We start from the raw sequence: 20,490 nt of genomic DNA on the forward strand, positions 1-20,490 counted from the left end.
GGTGGCTGCAATTTAAAATACATATAAAAATTTTTAAAAATATTATTTTTTTAATAAACAATGGTTTCTTTGATTTGTTCTATCTTGAAATGCTATTTACCTATTCCAATTTGGAAATGCTTGTAATTTTTTCAGATACTATTTTATACTAATAAAACCAAAACAAGTCTCATTTGATTTAAAAACAGTATTTATGAATACTTACATTTATAAAATTTCAAAAATGTACAAGAAAATAGAAATATTTTCTAATATAAGGGGGAGGGGAGGGATCAAAATGATAAATCTTCCAACAATTGATTTGAGTTTTGGTAACATAAATTTTTAAATTACAAAAAATAGTTATAAAATATTGAGAGGGAGGGCGTTTATAATGTAAAATGGAAAATTGAGAGAAAAAGATTGTTAGAAAATGGATTTGAATTTGAAATGTTTTGTTATCATTAGAAATTTATTAAAAACCAAATAAAGATTAAAATTGGTTAAATTTTTAAATATCTAATTATGTTAAGCTAACTTATTGAAACCTGTCAAATGTAAATTAACTTTGCAATGTTGTTTTTGTTTTTTTATTTGTTTATTTACTTTTCCTTTCTCATCCATGTTTTTTATTTGTTTATTTATTTTTCCTTTCTCATCCATGTTTTTTATTTGTTTATTTATTTTTCCTTTCTCATCCATGTTTTTATTTGTTTATTTATTTTTCCTTTCTCATCCATGTTTTTTATTTGTTTATTTATTTTTCCTTTCTCATCCATCTTATTTGACTGTTTGTTTTCTACCCTTTATCTTGATTAAAGAAAGAAAAATAAATCTGTAATGTCTTCTTGAATTTAAATTTTGTATTTTGTCTTATGCAAAAATGGTGTAAATTATGAACACCTTGGGTATTATACTATAATGATTCTTATATTGAATTAAAAAAAAAAATGCACAAAATTTGCGTAAATTGCTTTGCAGGTAATAAGAATATTGCATGATATGAGGTGCCTTCAATAAGTTTCCAAACTTTTTTCGTATGGACATTTTTATTGATAGTCCACACATGAAACTCTAGTCTCCTTCAAAGTAATCTCCTCCAGTTGCAATGCACTTGTTGTACCATTCCAACAACTTCTGAAAGGCTCCGTAGAAGTTATCTTGTGAACGTGTCAATGACCTTCATCGCAGTCTCTTTTATCCCCTCAATTTTCTCCTAACAACAGCCTAAGGTTTTCCTTGATCTTAGGGAATAACCAAAAGTCACAGGGAGCAAGGTGTGGACTATAGGGAGGGTGAGGAACTGTCTTGATGCCATCGTTGTCATGACAATGTGTTTCTTTCTGATCTTCTCTGAGTAATCTTGGGACAAACTTCTTCCGCATCTCAGTTCCTCACGAATAATTGTGTGTACAGTTCCCACACTGACATCAAACTGTGCACTTATTGTCTCTATAGACACATGACTGTCTTTTTCCATGAAATTCTTTATTTGGCCAATCAACTCTGGTGTCCTGACTTCCTTACATTTCCCAAACCTCTCATCATCCCTCACAGACTCCCTGCCTTCCTTGAATCTCTTATGCCACTCAAAAACTGATACTCGATTCATGCAAGATGGTCTAAAAGTAGTCTGAAGCATTCCATGCATTTCTGTGGTATTTTTTCCAAGTTTAAAACAGAATTTTATTGCATATCTAAAGTGTCCTCACGTCCAGATTACATTTTTGAAATTCACAAGCTGTGACAATCGGGTTTTAGTAGAGTGCATTCTAATTCCTGCTATAGTTGTTCATTTGAACCTGAAATCATAAAAATTGGTCAATCATCTTGTAAGATGTATAGCAATAACAAACTCCCTTGGATTTCGTCGCCAACAAAGAAGTCCGGCGTCGCTGCAATCTCCAGGCAATTACTGACCTACTGCGGGCCCGACGCCTTCAATGGTTCGGCCAGGCCTCTCGCTGTGATGCAGGGGTCTTTATCCACGAGGCTATCTCCCCACGTCCTCTACCCGGCTGGAAAAAACGTGTCGGTGGCCAGCTAAGAACGTGGCTCGGGACTATCAAAGCCGACGCTGAGCTTATTTCGGGCCCGCTCATCTATAGCCCGTCTCGTTGGAGACGGGACTGGCTATTGCTCACTCGGGATCTTGCCTCCGATCGCCGGGCTTGGGCCGCAGCGGTACGAGATGTGCATCTTCATGAAGCCGACTCAACTCCTCCAGGGTGAATGTCGTTTCAAGTACAAGTACAATAACAAACTGAATTTTCAAGAGTCTACAACAATTTTATTGAAGGCACTTCATATTTTTATCCAAATGATTATGTGTAAAGGCTGCTTCTGAATCAGTGTTTGCTTTTGATTGTGAATGAATTGTTTTATGTCTAACATGCATATTAGTCATAATTAGTTGTAAACATATATTTTTATGTTATTAGTCCACTAGTCTTAGCTGTTGAACATTTAGTAGACTCTGACCTAGTTGTGTTGGATGTAAATTTGAGTGATTTTATTTAGATTGAAGTATAGACTTTAAAAAGATTTTATTCTTTGCATCTATCTAAAATACTATTCATTTGTTATGTGTTTTAGAGTGTACTTTTATCTATGTATCTTATTGCATTGTGTATTTCTCTTGTATATATATATATATATATATATATATATATATATATATATATGCATTTTGTATAGATTCACTTCAAATCTTATAGTATAGATGTTGTAAAATGATTAAAAAAAAGACAAAATAATTCAATATTAAAATCTAAAAATATTTTTATTTTTTTATAGATTTTTTGTACCATGTATATTATTGTCATCCTATTCATACTTAAATGGTAGCTATGGTTTACTATTTGAGTTAGATCATAACTCTGGAATCAAATCATGTCATGCATACATTTTTTGGGAAGAATTATAATTGTGGTTTTAGATCAGAGGTTTCCAAGCTTATTTTGCTTGTGAACCCCATACATTGTGTATATAATATTTTGAAATGAAATATTTGTTTTTAGCTTATGAAAAACTAGCAATGAACCAATTTTATTATATCCTTAATATAACGTCTAAAATTTAAAAATTTCAATAAAAACACAAGCATCTTCATCTAAGCAAAACAAACTAAATAGAAACTTTTTTTTCATGAGCTTTCTGTTGTTCCATATAAATCTTGATTGTAAATCGGTTTTAAATTAATACTATGTATAGCTTACTGTCATTGAGGCTCTTCTTATTGCATCACTTGCTCTTGAATTTAGTTTATAAATACTGTAATTACATAGTTATATATAAGTATTGGAGATTGTATTAGAATTTAGTTAACTTTTGGTAGATTAAAAAACTAAAATCTTGTCTGTAAAATTTCTTATATAAATACATTGATTTATCAAATATCTATATGTAAACAATCACAATAAGAAATTAATAATACATATTCAAATAATAAAGTATATTAAATGTTGACTAGAAAGATAAATGAAAATACATAAATGTTATATATCGACTTTATTTAACATTATATACAGATGCCATGACGATTTTCCGGACGCGGATGACTCTGTATCTAACATATCAACACGTCCTGGTTATAGTCTCTCCATATTTGGATATTATGTCTATTTTGTTTAAATTTAATCTAAGTTATGTTTTTATAGGCAAACTCAAATAGCAATCATGATTTAAAAATGTAATCACATTTATCTGTGGATCAAAGAAAAAGTTGAACTGACAAAAACAAAAAAAAAATTCTTGGCAGTGGTGTTTTGGTTTAGAGACATGGTAGGTGTATAATTAGTGGGTTAGGAGTATGTCGGTGAATCATTATTAAGAGAAAGTCTGATGGTTAAGCAAAATCAGTGTTGAATGCACATTATTTTTTCCTTTAATTATTTATATATTATATATATATGTACGAGGTGCCTTATATAAGTTTCCTGAAATTTTTTTTTTTTTTCTGTGTGGGCACTTTTCTTGATAGTACACGTGTCTAGTCCCTTTCGAAGTAATCTCCTCCAGCTGCAATGCACTTGTTGTACCATTCCAACAACTTCTGGAAGGCCCTATGGAAGTCCTCTTGTGTGAGCATGTCAATGATCCTTGTCACAGACTCTTTCGTCTCCTCAGTTGTCTCATAATGACAGCCTCTAAAGTTTTCCTTGAGCTTAGGGAATAATTAAAAGTAACGGGGAGCAAAGTTTGGACTATAAGGAGGGTGAGGAACTGTTTTGTTTCCACATTGACATCAAACTGTGCGCTTATTGTCTCACATGACGGTCCTTATCCATGAAATTCTTTATTTGGCCAATCAACTCTGGTGTTCTGACTTCCTTACTCTTTCCAGAACTTTCACCATCCCTCACAGACTTCCTGCCTTCCTTGAATCTCTTATGCCACTCAAAAACTGATACCCGATTCATGCAATATGGCCCAAAAGCAGTTTGAAGTATTCCATACATTTCTGTGGCATTTTTTCAAGTTTCTTTTAAAGTGTCCTCACGTCCAGATTACAGTTTGGAAATTTACCAGCCATGACAATCAGGCTTTAGTAGGGTATATTCCAATTCCTGCTGTAGTGGTTCATTTGAACCTGAAATCATAAAAATTGGTCAGTCATCTCATAAGACATAGCAATAACGTACTGAATTTTCAAGAGTTTACGATAATTTTAAATGTCTGTACAAAAAAAGTCTAGAAACTTATTTAAGGTACTTCGTGTATATATATATATATATATATATATATATATATATATATATATATATATATATATATAAAGAAATATATATATTTTTTTTATTATATATATATATATATATATAAAGAAAAAGATAAAACAAAAACCTCCTTTATTTCTTTTATTTGTAATTATGCCAAAAACTGTTTCATTTGTGTGTCTCACAACATTGGTTTTGTGAAGTGAATGTTTACTTTGAATTGACATTCATTTGAAAAAAAAAAGCTATATCTCTCAGTGTCTGTTTCAATTTGCAATTTTGAATGATGTAGAAATAAATTAAGGAAAAAATATTTTATATTTTGAAAGCACCACATTAGCTAAAAAATAAAAAAGGGGAAAATTATCTTTTATTTAGAAATAAACACACAAAAAAAAAACAAGAAAAAAACATAGCAAGACTTATCACATTGCACAATAAAGTTCTTGAAACTTCAGGAAATTATTGACAATAAAATTTCTTTGATGAATAAATTTAATTTCAGTGATAGAATGTAGAAACCATTCAGGCTTCCTATCCCATGAATACTCTGTATAATCAGGGAAGAGTTTAAGGATCGAATTTAATTCTTTACACATTTATAACCTAAATTTCTTGACATTAATTCAAAGATGTTTTATTAATCCAGCAAAAATTATATTTCATTTTGAAATAAATTTAAATCTGTATAAAATGAAAATTTAGTTTAAAAAAAAATAAATAAATGCGTCCATTTTTTTTAAGTTTCAATTTTTTTTAAACAAGTTTATTTAGTAGAACAAAGAAACAAGATTGATTGAATTAAATATTATGAAAACTATTTTTTATCTTCAGTTTCATTGTATGTAGAGAATTTTTTTCTTTAAACTATTCCTGTTGTGCTGCATGAACTGTTGTTGCTTGTGTCCCCAAACTTCTGCTCCTTGCCTCCCCTACACCAAAAAACAAAGGCAATTTTTATCAGCATTTTTTTTCTTTGATTAATTTGAATTGAGTTATTATGTTTGTAAGAAGAAAAAATATAAATTTTATTGCATATCATTCTTCTAAAATATCTTCACGTCCAAATTACATTTTTGGAATTTACCAGCTGTGACAATCAGGCTTTAGTAGGGTATATTCTCATTTCTGTTGTAGCTGTTCATTTGAATGTGAAATCATAAAAATTGGTCAGTTATCTCATAGAATGTATAGCAATAACATACTGAATTTTCAAGATTGCACAGCAATTTTAAATGCCTGTACAAAAATGTCTGAAAACATAATGAAACCACCTTGTGTGTGTGTGTGTGTGTGTGTGTGTGTGGTTTTGATTGAGCAAGCAAAAAGTAAGATACACAGTAAATAATTAAAACAAAAAACGGTTTTCTTTGTCATGGTTATAGAAAAAGGCTTTCAATTTTCAATTTATTACCGATGATGACTAGAAAAACCTGAATTTTACACCCTCAAACTGTGAATTCTGGTAAAATGTTATTTTCTTTACCATTTGTAGGTGTTGTATTCTTGAAGAAAATATTTTGTTAGCTACTCAAATAGAATTGGTCATTATCACAATTGTCTATTTAAAAAATACTTCTCTCCCATAAAAAAGATTTTATTCTCTGTTATTTTTAAGAAGTAGACAGTTTTTGTCAGCCAACCTTGTAACCCCTTTCTTCCCTATTGGCCTTTTGAAGGGCTTACTTTTTGACTAACCTATTTGATATTTTGGGGATTGGTGGTAGGATTTCTTTCAGATTGGGTTTGTCTGGAAGTGATTCTACCTTCCCCTAATGGTTCATATCTTGTCTGGAGTGGCTTCCAGAAATTTCTTTTTCTTTAGATTTAGGTCATTTATTTAGGGTGTGATTGTAAAGTTTTGCAGACAACAAAAGCACATAGTGGGCTTAAATAAGTATCATTGAAAATTTATATTTACAATTTTTTTTTTTTAATTTGTTTTTCTTTTCTTTTTTTTTTGTTAAAATGAATATTATATATTTGGTTAGATATTTCAATGTGATCAGATTTGGAATTCCTGTAATTCACCTATGGTGTTTTTTTTTTTTTTTAACTGTAATGATAGCATGTAAAATACCAAGTATTTTTCATCTTAAGATTACATTCATCTATTTAACAGAACATAATCTAACTCTGATGGGTAAACTATGGCTGCAAGTCTGACCTGTTAATTTTTTTTTAATTCGGCCCACTGAAGATTGACAGAATTGCTGTTTGCTATTGTTTTATTGCGGAACCTTGTGGTTTTGCATATGTTATAAATTATTACCTGATCTTGCGTGAGTAAGGCTGACTCACAAGACTGATACACTGCACAGCATTCAACTTTTTTTATTGTTTTTTTTTTGTTTTTTTTTTTTTTAAGAGGGTAGAGGAAATCATTCTCATTTTATACAACTTCCTGACCAAATTCTATGAATAATCACATTTTTTAACTAAAAATGTGAATTTTATTTTAATGTCAAAAGATGAGTTTTATGAAGGAAGGTTGATTACATATCCTCATCTTTCGAGTTTTATAAATACATGTGGTGCGTGTGTCAAAACTGTGCCCACTCCTGATTTAATATCTTTAAAGTCTTTAATAGAATTAAAAATAGAAAAAGAAAATTTATTTTTAATTATTTTTGGTGAGAAAACAAATGTTACTGGATTAAATCAGAAAATGCTATAAAACCTTAATTCTGAGACTGAACGATAAACTAATACCATGCAGATCATTTCAGAATATTTTTGTCATCAATATTCATTGAAAGATGATAAGCCTGAAATTGAAAAACTTATCAAAGATATATCAAATATCAACCATCATAAAATTTTTATTTACAAAACTTAATATATTGAATTTCTGCTCATAAAACAAACTTCAACTTTTATCTATATAAAGTTAGGTATGTTTATATAGTTTTATGTGCAGGATTCAACTCTATCTGGGTGAACGCCATTGCAATAACAATCATCTAAAATGATTACAATTTAAATGTACACCTGCTGTTTTTTCGTTTTTTTTTTTTTTTTTTTGCTACCTCAGCAGGCTAGAGCTGCTTTGAATTATAAAAATATCTTGGGAGTAGGGAGGGTATTGGTGTTATAGATGCTCTGATCTGCTGAGCTGAGTGTTTTCTGGCACTTTGGTCTTAAAATGTTAAAATATTTTTAATAGGTCAGATAATCTTGTATATTAAATAGTTACAGATTGTGATAAATGTTCCCAAAAGCATTTTCTCTTGATTTTTGGCCAAGACCAGAGCAAATAAAACTGACATTGAAGAGAACATTTTTTTGACAACACTTGTAAACACTGAACAGTTTTCACATCTTATCAAAGTGGATCTTATTAGGTTCTTAGGTTCTTGTCCAGAATTTCCCCAATATTCAAAAAAAAAAAAAATAAAGAAAAATTTGTACGATGTAAAAAGTATTGTATTCCAAAAATCACATATATTGATCAAGTAGTTTTATTTTTGAATAAGAAAATCGAATTTTATGAGCAATCAAGGAATGACTGTCTTGCCTGCCATTGGGAAAAAATCTCAAATAAACAAGGGAGATAACTCAACAATAATTCATACTTACTAAGTTTATGATGAATGACTGAATTCCCATTAATCACTTAAAAATGGTTTTCTTTATAAAAATAAAACTTGATCAGTTTACTTAATTTTAGGAATATGATATTTTTCATTTTGTCGCAAGATTCTTTTTTTTTTTTTTTTTTAAATAAGGGAGAATTCTGGACAAGAACCTCTTATTCAGTCGTTTATTTCATGTGTATTTGTGACTAATATGGAGCCAATAACTTTCCAGATCGCATTCCGAGGCAGTTAAAAATGAGTGAATAAATGTTGATCATAAACAAAACTAAAGACCTTCCTCCTGAAAAACACAAAAAATCATTTTCCTTTTTACTTATTTTGTCATACATTTCTGTGTTCATCATTTTTATTTGTATAAAAAGTGGTGGCTACATTTATTCATGACGGATGAATGAATTGAATATTAAAGTCTTTTTCAAGGATATCATTAAAAATATACATGCAGATATTTGCAACATTCCGATTTTTTTTTTTTTGTGTATGAATAATTGTTAATGATGTGATATGTTTCTAATTCCAGCCTCCAATTGATATTACAATTCCTGAACCAGGCCCACTCACTCGCTCTTTACTGGCTTTTTTACATGAAATGACAACTTCTTCCAACCATAGCTCAACCATAAATCCAGGCTCTCTTTTTGGTCAAGTTTGTAAAAAGTGAGAACTTTTTTCTTTTTTTTATCATTTTTAGTTTGTGTGTGTGGGAGGGGTGATAACCTACTTTTTAAAACTAATTTGTTTCGATTGTTGTGTGTAAAGTCACACAGACATAATACAGTAATAAAAAAATGACACCCACCCCCCCAAAAAAAAAAGAATAACAAACAATGTGTATTTGTCTTGAATTAAAAGTCATGTTTAATTTCAGAAGAGTTTCCGATGAGTATCTATTCTGTACAAGTCCTGGAGATTTTAGTTATGTACAGGTTCTGGACTTTATCAATTTGCGGGCAAAAAGCAAAAGATCTTTCTCGTGTTGACGCAAAAAAATTATGCGCTGGAATGTTGAAGATTTAATATTTTTATGGAGCTATTCTGGTTTCTGATTGGTTACTTAGCAGAACGTGGCTCAATTTGATTCATCAGTTCCTATTGCCAGTGTCTATAAGTAGAACCTTCCAATCTTCGGTGGTTATACTCTCCTCATTGTATCAAAAATATTGCAATAATGTGTATATAAATACATATAAATCCGTCCCATCACACTAAACTTAGCCTGTCCCACCATTTAAAATAAATTTAGGAAGAAATCCTCTGCTTTAAATAAGTCAACAGTAGATATTTTCTTTTTTGCTAAGTCATGATTAATATGATTAATTATAATTAACTGACCATGCCACTCATCTCTTTTAACTATCTATGTATTTCACTTGCCCGTCTTACTAGGTATATTTAACCATTCTCAAATAATTTCTAACATCTCTTAACATTTACAGAAAGATTGAATCTTTTTTTTTTTTTTTTAATGCCGTTCTCTAATTTATATGTGTGTACACATCATAAATGTACACGTGTGAATTAGATGGCAATATGATAAATTTTCTTTATTTTTATATAAAAAATTAAGCATTAAAAAAATGAATCCATCTTTTTTCAGAGCTCCTCGATTTAAGGGATTACAACAACAAGACAGTCATGAATTACTGAGGTACCTTTTAGATGTGATGCGAACTGAAGAAATCCGGGTAGGTATTTTCTAAATAAAAATAAAAAAGTAAAAAAAAAGTGATTACTCTTTCTTTTTTTTTTTTTTTTTTTTACCCCCTTACATAAAGAAAAAAATTTGAAGGGATGGTCCTTTTGGCAGCCTTATAACTATTGCTTCCCCAATTTTGTCCATTAGTCCTCACATGCTATGAGCGATATTTCTGACAAAGAGCAAATAATTGCTGGTTTCTGGGTTGGAATCCAATCATGTAACAATACAATGTATAAGTGACATTCATACTGTAGGTAGGGGTGGGATTAACCAAAGAGGGAAGTATCTAGGGAATATAAAATTCATAGGTGGTTCTTAGTTACACATATATCTCATTCAGGAGAGATGATGACATTGTTTTTGCAGAGAGGTATCAACTTTCTCCTATATACAGTGCTTCATATTCCCAAATAGTCACCCATTTGGTACTGCCCAGGCTCAACATCAATGATCTAATGAGAATCGGTTTGTCAGTGTGATTATTCTGCATCAATTATTGTTAGCTGTTTTTTTACCTTAAAGTGATACTTTTTTATTTCAATTTCTTACATCAAGTGGCATCGTGTTTTGTCTGGAGCGAATTCCATTTAAAAAAAAAAAATTGAAATGTATAACAAAGTTTAAAATTCTAATCTTTAAGGATAAATCTTCGTAGATGGCTGTCTTTCTTATTTTACTCATCTGAATTAATAATCCATATTAAACGTGAAAACACTTCTGCAGACTTTCATTAGATTAGTTTGTTTTCTGCAAAAATTTTGGTGCTTGTGCAATTTAGCAAAGATATTAAAAAAAAACAAAAAAAAACGAAGATAAAAACAATCTCTGATGTACATGCCTATTATGAAATGAAGTTCTCATAAAGTATAAATCGTTTAATTTGATTAAATAGTTTTTTTTTTTGTTTTTTGTTTTATGTGGAAAATCAAATTTTAGTGAGACTGATCATGATGCAGCCATCTTATCAATTTTCAGCTACAAGGATGGGGGCTGCCAGGGGAGATAATTCCATATAATTCATGTAGTTTGTCAAAATGCACGTTAAGTTCACCATATATCACGAGACCTTTCATTCTTACATCCCGTTCTCTAGATGGTGATAGATGATTTGACGTCCATGATGAAACATTTTCCAGCAGATATTATGTATAAATGTAATATTATGATATTTTTATTTATTATTAACATTTTAATGTGAACAATTTTTACTTTTGTTTAAAATGAATGTGTAATATTTATTTCTTGTAACTTGTTAACTTTTTTATGTGAAACATTCTTAAAAATAAACATATTTTTTTTTTTTTTTTTACAGAAAAGTATCATTCTTACGCAAAACTATTTATAATAATAATAATACAAATATTATTACTAACAATAAGTATAATAATACTCATAATTTGTCTAAGAATACGATAAATTTCTTCAGTTAAAATATCTGTTGGAAGATGTTTGGTTGAGAACACCTAATTATCTACCACCGTCCAGAAAACAGGGGAAGTAATGCCAGAATGAAACGTTTCCAGATATATGGCGGAATGCCTGGAGTTCTAATACTTTTATTAATAAGTTTTGAAACGATTTTTTGAAAGAAAAAAAGAAACAGAAAGAAAAAAGGTATCCTTGAAATTATTTCAAACTGTAAAAATTATCCCATCAAATTTTGACAAACTTAGAATTAGGAGTTATCTCTGCTGGCCCCTCCTCCTTGTTGCTGGAAATTGCCAAGATGGCTGCATTGCAATTGATCTCACTAAAATTTGATTTTCTTCTGTAAAAAAAAAAACAAAAAAAAAACTGTTTGATCTAATTCAGTGTTTTTTTTTTTGTTTTTTTTTAAACGAGAACCTTATTCTATAACCGGCATGTGCATCATAGAAATTTATTAATGTTTTTTAAACTGCACAAGCATCAAAATTTCTGATCAAATGTACATTCACAATCCATCATCATATTAATTTTAACATCCGTTTTACATGCTGACATATGTTGGAAGTTAGTTTTGAAATCAATTTTGTATCTTTGGCCGGGTCTTGATTTGTCCCTCTTTCCATCATTTCTGTCCATGTTTTCTTTTGCCTTTCACTTTGCTACTGCAATTGTTCTACATCTACAAACCCAAGAACTCTCATCCATTCTTTCAATGTGGCCATACCAACAAAGTCTACTCTTTTGCACACATCTGCCTATACTGTTCAGATTTAATCTTCTAAGGTCAACAAAATTAATCTTGTCTTTATGACTCACATTGTACATCCATCCTATCATTCTCATTCCATGCAACGCAAGTCCTCAACCCTCACTGGTCAGGTTTTACTTTCATACATCACAGCAGTAATTTTCTCAAAACAAAAAAAGACATTTTTTTTTTTTTTTCAAAATTAATCTTTTTAAACACTGTGTATTACTTTAATTTAATATGTCACCAAAAGGGATCAATTTATGAAAATAAAAGTTTTTGTTTACTTATTGCTTATGAATTAATCTTCACTTTTATACATTCAAAACGGGTACACTAAAAAATAACATTCTATTTGTATAGTCACACACACAAAAAAAAAAAAGTAATAAATAATTCAGATCATAGATGAAGACCAAGCAAACCGGTCTCTTTCAGCTGTTTAATTATGCTGCTGATCATACAGACATGGCAAAAGTAAATACCCTCCCCTTTTCCGTTACTGCTAACCCACACCCCACCTCTAATTAATGTTTAAAGTTTGAAGTCTTCTTCCTGCTTCCTTTGTTGATTGTCATCAGCCAATACTCAGTCGTATAAAGCAGCAGTTAAAGTTTTACACATTGATATTTCATACGAATTAAAATTTTTGTCATGCACATCTCTATCTACAATTATATAAAAAGAACTTTGTGCATGTTCATTCCTATGGACTTGAAAACGACTGGGCCAATTTTTATGAAATTTCACACAGTTACTTTATGAGCCTGACAGTGTTTTTAGATAGGTTTTGTAACAGAATGTCTTCAATAAGTATCGATAATCGAAATAATCTGATGGAAAAAAGAACAGGCGATTTTGACCAACGTTAACACCTTACACAGCCTAACATCACATGTGCATTTGTGAAGTTTTATTACCATACAGTCCGAAAGGCCCGACATATATAATCAACAGTAGGTTCTTTGATATGACAAGGACGTATTCGAAATTAAGGTTTCTGTTTAGAGCACAATCGAAGCATGATACTTGACGTTTTCATTTGAAACTGCAATGTATTGTGAACTGTCACTGCTGGGAGGTATGTCAAGCTTCCTCCCAGTGTATTGTGATGGGTCCCCAATTAGAGCAGGCAATCAATTGATTTGAATTCAAAAATGGGAGGTTTCACTGATTTTGATGAAAATAAAAATATAGGAGTGTGAAACATTTGTTAATTATCATTTAATCCCGGGCAATTTTGAGTCTCCCTGCTAGTATCAGTATAATTATGATATATTACCATTTAAATATAACACAGGCCAAAGAAGCATTGGAAGTGTTACTTCCACAATTATTGGTTAATCTGAAAGTGGACTTCATCACGACTTTTCACTTTTAATCGAGTGATTCATCCAAAAGGGAAAATAATCAGTATTATTATTTCACCTAGGTCAATTAAAACCCTCTCACATCAGTCTTTATTGCAGACTAGCCTGGGTATCTGGTGTTGCTTGGGTGTTTGGAGGTGTGTGTTGAGCAAAAAAAAAAAAAAAATGTAGTAGTAAGCAGGCGGGCTCAAACTTTCCACTTTGACCTCTTAGCAGACAAATTTTCACCCAAAAACTGATTAAAAAGCTTGCTGCATGTCTGAATACCCTTTAAGTAAAATTTCAAATGTTTAGACTCAAAACTGGCTGAATAGTTTGCTAGAGACCGCAAAGGTAAAATCTTTTGAACTTTGATCCCTTGACAGGCAAATTTTCAGTCAAAAACCAATTAAAAAAGCTTGCTCTATGTCTGAATACACTTTATGTCAAATTTCAAATGTTTAGACCAAAAATTGGCTGAGTGATTTGGTAGAGACCGCAGAGGTCAATTTTTTTTTTTAAAACTTTGACCAATTATGACCCCTTAACATTTATTGTTTTGGCTCAAATCAAATTAAAAAGTTTGATCTATGTTTAAGTAATAACCTACATCTAAAATTTCAAGTGTTTAGACCCAAAATTGGTGGAGGAGTTTGGTGGAGTTTTCAAAGGTCTAATCGTTGAATTTTGACCCCTTGACAGCCAAATTTCTGTCTGAAAACTGATTAAAAAGGTTTTCCCAAATCTCAATACCCCTTATGTCAAATATCGAGTCTGTAGACTGAAAATTGGTAGGGAAATGTACACACACACACAGACAATTTCACTTTTATAGATATATAGATATATATTTTTTCCTCTGCCTCTTCTCTTCTCAATCTTGGCTGGATTTGTCTTATATGACTCGCATCATACTTCAAATGATTCACAATACAGATGTAGAAGACTTGTCTCATTAAAGAATAACTGTCTGTCCTCCTCCTCCCCCATATACGTATGCACTTGGGATTTTTTTCTTGCTAATGGACGTTTTTTTTTTCTTGTTTATTATATTAGAAAAAAAAATTGATCATTCTTCTCTTTTTTACACAAAAGTCTTATTTTAATAGAATCTAACCAATTATAAAGCAGTATGAAAAAAAAAATGTATTGTAGATTAACACTCTTCTCCAAGTGAGATTCTAACTTTTTTAGGTGAACACCTTGAAAAATGTGCTGGAAAGAAAAAAAAAACAATATTTTAGAATTTACAGTGGAAGGCTCAGTTTTGCATATTAATGTAATATAAAATGATCTTCCATTTCTGGGACATTTTAGTGCAATTAACCAACTTTTTAATTATTTTTTTTCCTATGGAAGATAAATTATATGCATTTTTTTTTTTTTTTTTTTTTTTTTTTGCCATGGAGGAAGATTTATTTATTTTTTTAGGTAATTGTGCGTAGTTTTTTTTTTTTGGGGGGGGGGGTCAATCGAACATAGTCACATAAGTTGATGAAATAGTTTTATTTTTATGAAGAAAATCATTTTTCAGCAAATTGGAGTTTTTCCAATTTTTCCATGTAAAAATGGTTTTCTAAAATCTCACAGGTTTGAATTATTTGGAGTTATTTCCCTTGTTTACAAGATGGCATTGTGGTTTGTATGGCCACAAAATTTGATTTTCTTTCTTAAAAATAAAATTACTTGGTTAATTTACATGTTTGGTGTACGATATTTTCTTCCTGTCACAGGTATGTACATCATTGGGTAAAGTAGTCTTCAGGAAAAGGTTTCTTGGGTGTGGGGGAGGGGGTCTTATCACACAACTAAGGTTAGTGCTAATGAAAGAAACTATTTGTTTTACTAACCTTGCAGCCCCCCCCCCTCCACCACAAAACGCATAATTTATTTCTCCTAACAAAAAATTTTGGTTAACTGTCTTAAAATGCTAGAATAACCTGGAAAGAAGTGATTATTTTGTATAAAATTTCAGGTGTTGATTGGGGATGCGGGCAAGTTGAAAAATTCATCTTGATTTCAGGGTTTTTTTTGTTTTTTTTTGCCTCTTGCACCTCCGTATCAATAACAAATCTGCAATGTAAACTCTAACTAAACCCAACACATTATCTTATTGGATTTGCTAAAGGATTTACCTTTGCCCAGCATAACGACGAATCCGATGGTTATGTGCAGCACTCGTCCTGAATAAAACATTGCAGAAGCAGGGATGTCTTAAATTGCAAGAAGGTTGACTGATCAAGGAAAACTTGAAAGGAAATAATTGGGTGAAGTCACACGGAGTGGTATTTGGAGACGGTTGACTGCAAGGCATGGAAAATGAGCTTGTAATATAAAAAATCATCTGAATCCTTCAGAAGAGAACAGTTATATGAAGTGAATAGAGGGAGAGAAAGAGAGAGTCTTTCCTTTAAAAAAAAATGTAATCAAAATATCAGATATTTCTGACAAATTTGACAAAGATTAAAAAATAGAAATTTAATGAGCATCATATAATGAAAATAGAAGTAACGTTCCAAAATTTGTGGCCTTTTTTTTTTGTCTTTGCTGTTCCATTGTTTTGTTTCATTTGTAAATTTATCTTTCAGCGAGCTCAAACTGGCATTTTGCGTCATTTTAAATTGTCGGAGAACACAAACCCCAACAAAGTAGACAATAAAACAAAAACAAAAATTAAAGGTCAGTTTTTTTTGTTTTTTTTTAATTCAATTTTTAAATAAAATATTTCTTTAAATTTTTTTCTTTTAATTTTTTTTTTTTTTTCTTTTAAGAATAAACTAGCCTGGGTGCCTGGTGTTGCCCGGGTGTTTGGGAGTGTGTGTTGAGCAAAAAAAAAAAAAAATGTGGTAGTAGGTAGGCAGGCTCAAACTCATACTGCGAAGTAGAAAAAGAACTTAAAAAAAATGTCTTTGCTGTTGCGTCCATCGCTAAACTGGAAGTGGCGAATGTTTAAATTAAAGCTAGTCGATCAAAAAGAGGGGATGACTTTTGAAAATATCGGGGGAAAAAAGCAACCCTTCCTTATAGAAAAGTGCCTAGTTGGGGGTGAAGGAATTAATGTATTTAGCCAATTTTTCGATATTTGTTGTCCAAAGGGTCGAGCTTAAAAACAATACCGATCTCATGATAATCCATCACCTCTGTCGAAAGTTTTAGGCAGACATACATATGTACATACATACATACATGCATACATTTAAACAGACAGGTGAGATTTATATTATAGACTAGTGGGGATACCCGGCGTTGCCCGGGTGTTTGGAGGTGTTAAATAAAAAAGAAACCGGGGGGAGGAGGGTAAGGATCAAACCCGAAGCCCTGAAGCGAAGTTTGAAAATAAAATCGGCCAGCCAGAATGAGTTAGTGAAAGATGTTTGAATTTATTTAAGTAAGAATCAAATTGACAGGTGCGTGCACGGAAGTCGTCGAGCGTTACGACGACGTCAATGACCAGGTTTGTTTGTTATAAGCGAAGTAAAAAAAAAGAAAACAACGTTAAAACTTACGTGGGGGGATAATCAAAACATCGAAAAAAAACCAAAAAAAACTAACGTAAGGCAAACGAACGATGAAAACAGAAAAACGAACACATAAAAAATGGCTAAAATATGCCTGTTTCGATATTAAAATTTAAAAAAGGACCCGGGTCAAATTCTGCAAGAGTACTGAATCAGCATTACATAACTCCAAAAAAGGTTGATATGCCATAAAACAAAACAACCATTTAACCTAGATTTGTATGAATTAGCATTGTACCTTTTTTGACTGGCTTTATTCTGCAGTTGACATTTGTTTCTATGATTCTTTCTAGAATCAGATATGTAGAGGGAAGGGATCAAGTAGAGGTTACCAACTTCTATAAATTAAAGTGTTGCTACTGAACTAACTGTATACAAGCTTGGGACACCCAAATCATCAGTTAATATTATTCACTTCTCCACAACCACCTCCTAATATGCTAGAATAATGAGTAATAGTCAGCTAACGTACTTCCCAATTCCGGTGTATCTGCTACCGGAAGTGGTGACAAGGCAAATCAGTTCCTTTGCTTATTTTAAAAAGAATTATTGAAAACACATTTAAAGGTAGATGGTGAGACAATACTGTGGTGATCAGTAACGGTGAAACTTGGGTATGGTTTAATTAAAAAGACAGCTCAATAAAAACTTATTTACATTAGATTTGAAAACAACCACGTCAGTTGGGAAGCAGCCCTGGAGTATGCTGTTCCACAGACTGGCAGTTCTATGAAAAAAATTTTGCACGTTAAATTTTCATTTAATTTTTAGACACAAATAGAGAGTAAGGGAAATTGCTGATAGTTGTTGTAGCTAGACAAGTATTATGAATGTTTTATGAAATAAGTGAAAATCAACTTGATTTTTCCAAATAAAAAGATAAAATGGTAGTTTTGTTATTCAAGCTGAAAAGCAGAAAGGTATGTGTAAACATCAGTGAGATTTAATATTAGTTAGCAATTAACCTAAATAACTTAACCCATCTTTATATTTGTGTATTTTAAACTTACAATTTGTTTAAATTATTTAATTTTAGAGAATCATGATTTATCTTCCCTTTTTCCAGAATATGGCAGTCAAGCAAAGCATACATTTATTGATCGGTTATTTGGGGGACATTTGATCAGCACCGTGTCATGTGAAGTGTGCCAACATGTAAGTAAATATGTTAATCACTTTAGTCTATTATAATTCTTATATTTTTTTACTAATTATGTTGCCCTGTCGTAAAATACACTTTTACATATGATATTTTAATTTATGCAGATTTTGTATTTATTATTATAGAATCAATTATCTGTTGATTATTTCATATTATATTGTACCCAATATGTTTAGTTGTGGCTTCAAAAGTAAAAAAAAGAAAAAAAAAAATGACTTGTGTGCCATGAGTTAGAATCAAAACTGAAATTTATAGTGCTCCAGCCTAAGGTGTTACTAAATACGCCATTGTCAGTTGGATAAGAAATAGCTAAAAAATAAACTAAGATTAACGTACAAGTGTGTGTGTGTGTTTTTATATAATATGTATGTATGTGGGTAAAAGAGCAGTTTAAGTCGACTTACACTTGCCAAGTTCTCATTTGTATCAATTTTGACCCCTTAGCTTGAAAAGAAAACTATTAAAAAAAATGGTTCACAATATTCAATCATTTGAGCTGCCTTGCGCCACTCAGCGATCTTCCATCTCTGAGGAGATGCAGTTTGAAAAAAATACAGACACAGACATAGTGAGTTTTATAAATGAGATTATTATTATTATATATAGACAAAGACAACAATACCAAAATAAAAACCAAAACATTTAACAAATAAAAATGGACAAAAAATATTGTCTTAAAAAAATTGCGAATTTGTTGCTAGTCGTCACTGTATTTTGCTGTTTGTTCCAAATTAATGTTTGGTAAATGTTGATGACATAAAATATCTTAAAGCCAATACAGTTGTGAAATTAGTCCCAAAAAACTTATGCAGGTTTATTTACTCCTGTGTGGCATGTTTTTGTTAAAAACAATTTGGTGCTTGACCAGAATTCCCCCTATATTAAAAAATGAAAATAAAGAAAAATCTTTGACATACATGTGATGAAACTAAAATATCATATTCTAAAAGTCACATAAATTGATCAAATAGTTTTATTTTTATGAAGAAAATCATTTTTCAGCAAATTGGAGTTTTTCCAATTTTTCCATGTAAAAATGGTTTTCTAAAATCTCACAGGTTTGAATTATTTGGAGTTATTTCCCTTGTTTACAAGATTGCATTGTGGTTTGTATGGCCACAAAATTTGATTTTCTTTCTTAAAAATAAAATTACTTGGTTAATTTACATGATGTTTGGTGTATGATATTTTCTTCCTGTCACAGGTATGTACATAATACAAATTTTTTTAATTTTTGTTTTTTTTTAATAAAGGAGGAATTCTGGACAAGATTTTTTTTTAATAAATGGGGCTTTTATGCAAAGATTTCTTAATAAAGATAAAATCATTATTGATAGACTTTTTTTCTTTTTTTTTTATAGATGTCTCAAATCTTTGAGCCATTCCTTGATCTTTCTTTACCTATCACTGAGGAGAAAGTGAAACACCCAGCAGCTGATCGTAAACAGAAACGCATCGCCAAAAAAGTAGCTAAGGTAAGCCTAGCAGAACTTGCATCACAATCTTTCCTCCATTACCATAAAAACAATTTGTTATAAGGTATATTGTGTGCATTTTGAATAAATATGTTTTTGGTATATTTTATTCTTTTAGGCAGAATTTGAAGACAACAGTTTTAAGTGAAAACTAAATGATTTTGGCACACAAAATTTCACTTGTATTTTTTTTTTTTTTTTTTTTTTTGATTAAAAAAAAAAATTCTTATTTAGAGCTAGTAAACGATTTTTTTGTCTTCATTTTTTTTTTTTTTTTTCCACCCTAGATTAAGGGTTGGTGTATGCATGTGAGCATAAGTTTCAATCAATTACATCTGACTTCTTTTTTTTTTCTGTGGAAAAAAACAAAAAATGAAACAAGCCCTTCATTAACCCACTTGCCCTAAGTCTAGGATGACAATGAGAAGAAAATTCTTGTAAATGTATTAGCTCTGAAAAATCCTTTTTCAGAAATTGTATATGAATTTTTTTTCTTCAGTATTTTTTTTTTTTAATTTTTTTGTGACTTTAGATTTAGTTTTAGTATTATTAGTTAATGATGGGCATGTTTTTTTTTTTTTTTGTTTTTTTTTTTTAACATGAAAAAGAGTCTCTTTCTCCAGAAATATCTGTCTATTGTATCTCTAACTCCATATATATTCATCTTGTAATTCATTATTAGTGCATCACTTCATTTTAGAACCACAGGTAAATACCATAGAATCAGCTTTCAAAAATTTTAATTACAGAAAAAAGTTAAATGCTCCTTGCCACAACATTCCCTGGTAAATAAAATTTTAATTTTTGGAAATGCA

The 20,490-nt window shown here is 30.7% G+C and overlaps 1 protein-coding gene across 3 annotated transcripts in view; it reads left to right on the forward strand.

Moving 5' to 3' along the window:
- The window catches only part of LOC145285965 (ubiquitin carboxyl-terminal hydrolase 45-like), a 222,192-nt gene that overhangs the window by 166,478 nt on the left and 35,224 nt on the right, over positions 1 to 20,490 (forward strand). For all 3 annotated transcript variants that reach the window (XM_080134493.1, XM_080134492.1, XM_080134494.1), the window contains 5 exons: positions 8,817 to 8,953; positions 9,894 to 9,981; positions 16,109 to 16,199; positions 18,105 to 18,193; positions 19,562 to 19,675. In XM_080134493.1, the coding sequence (XP_079990619.1) occupies positions 8,817 to 8,953; positions 9,894 to 9,981; positions 16,109 to 16,199; positions 18,105 to 18,193; positions 19,562 to 19,675 (519 nt within the window). The remainder of the gene's footprint in view (positions 1 to 8,816; positions 8,954 to 9,893; positions 9,982 to 16,108; positions 16,200 to 18,104; positions 18,194 to 19,561; positions 19,676 to 20,490) is intronic.

The sequence above is a fragment of the Euprymna scolopes genome, chromosome 10 (assembly GCF_053919585.1).
Source record: "Euprymna scolopes isolate OS-2025 chromosome 10, ASM5391958v1, whole genome shotgun sequence".
Taxonomy (NCBI): Eukaryota; Metazoa; Mollusca; class Cephalopoda; order Sepiida; family Sepiolidae; genus Euprymna; species Euprymna scolopes.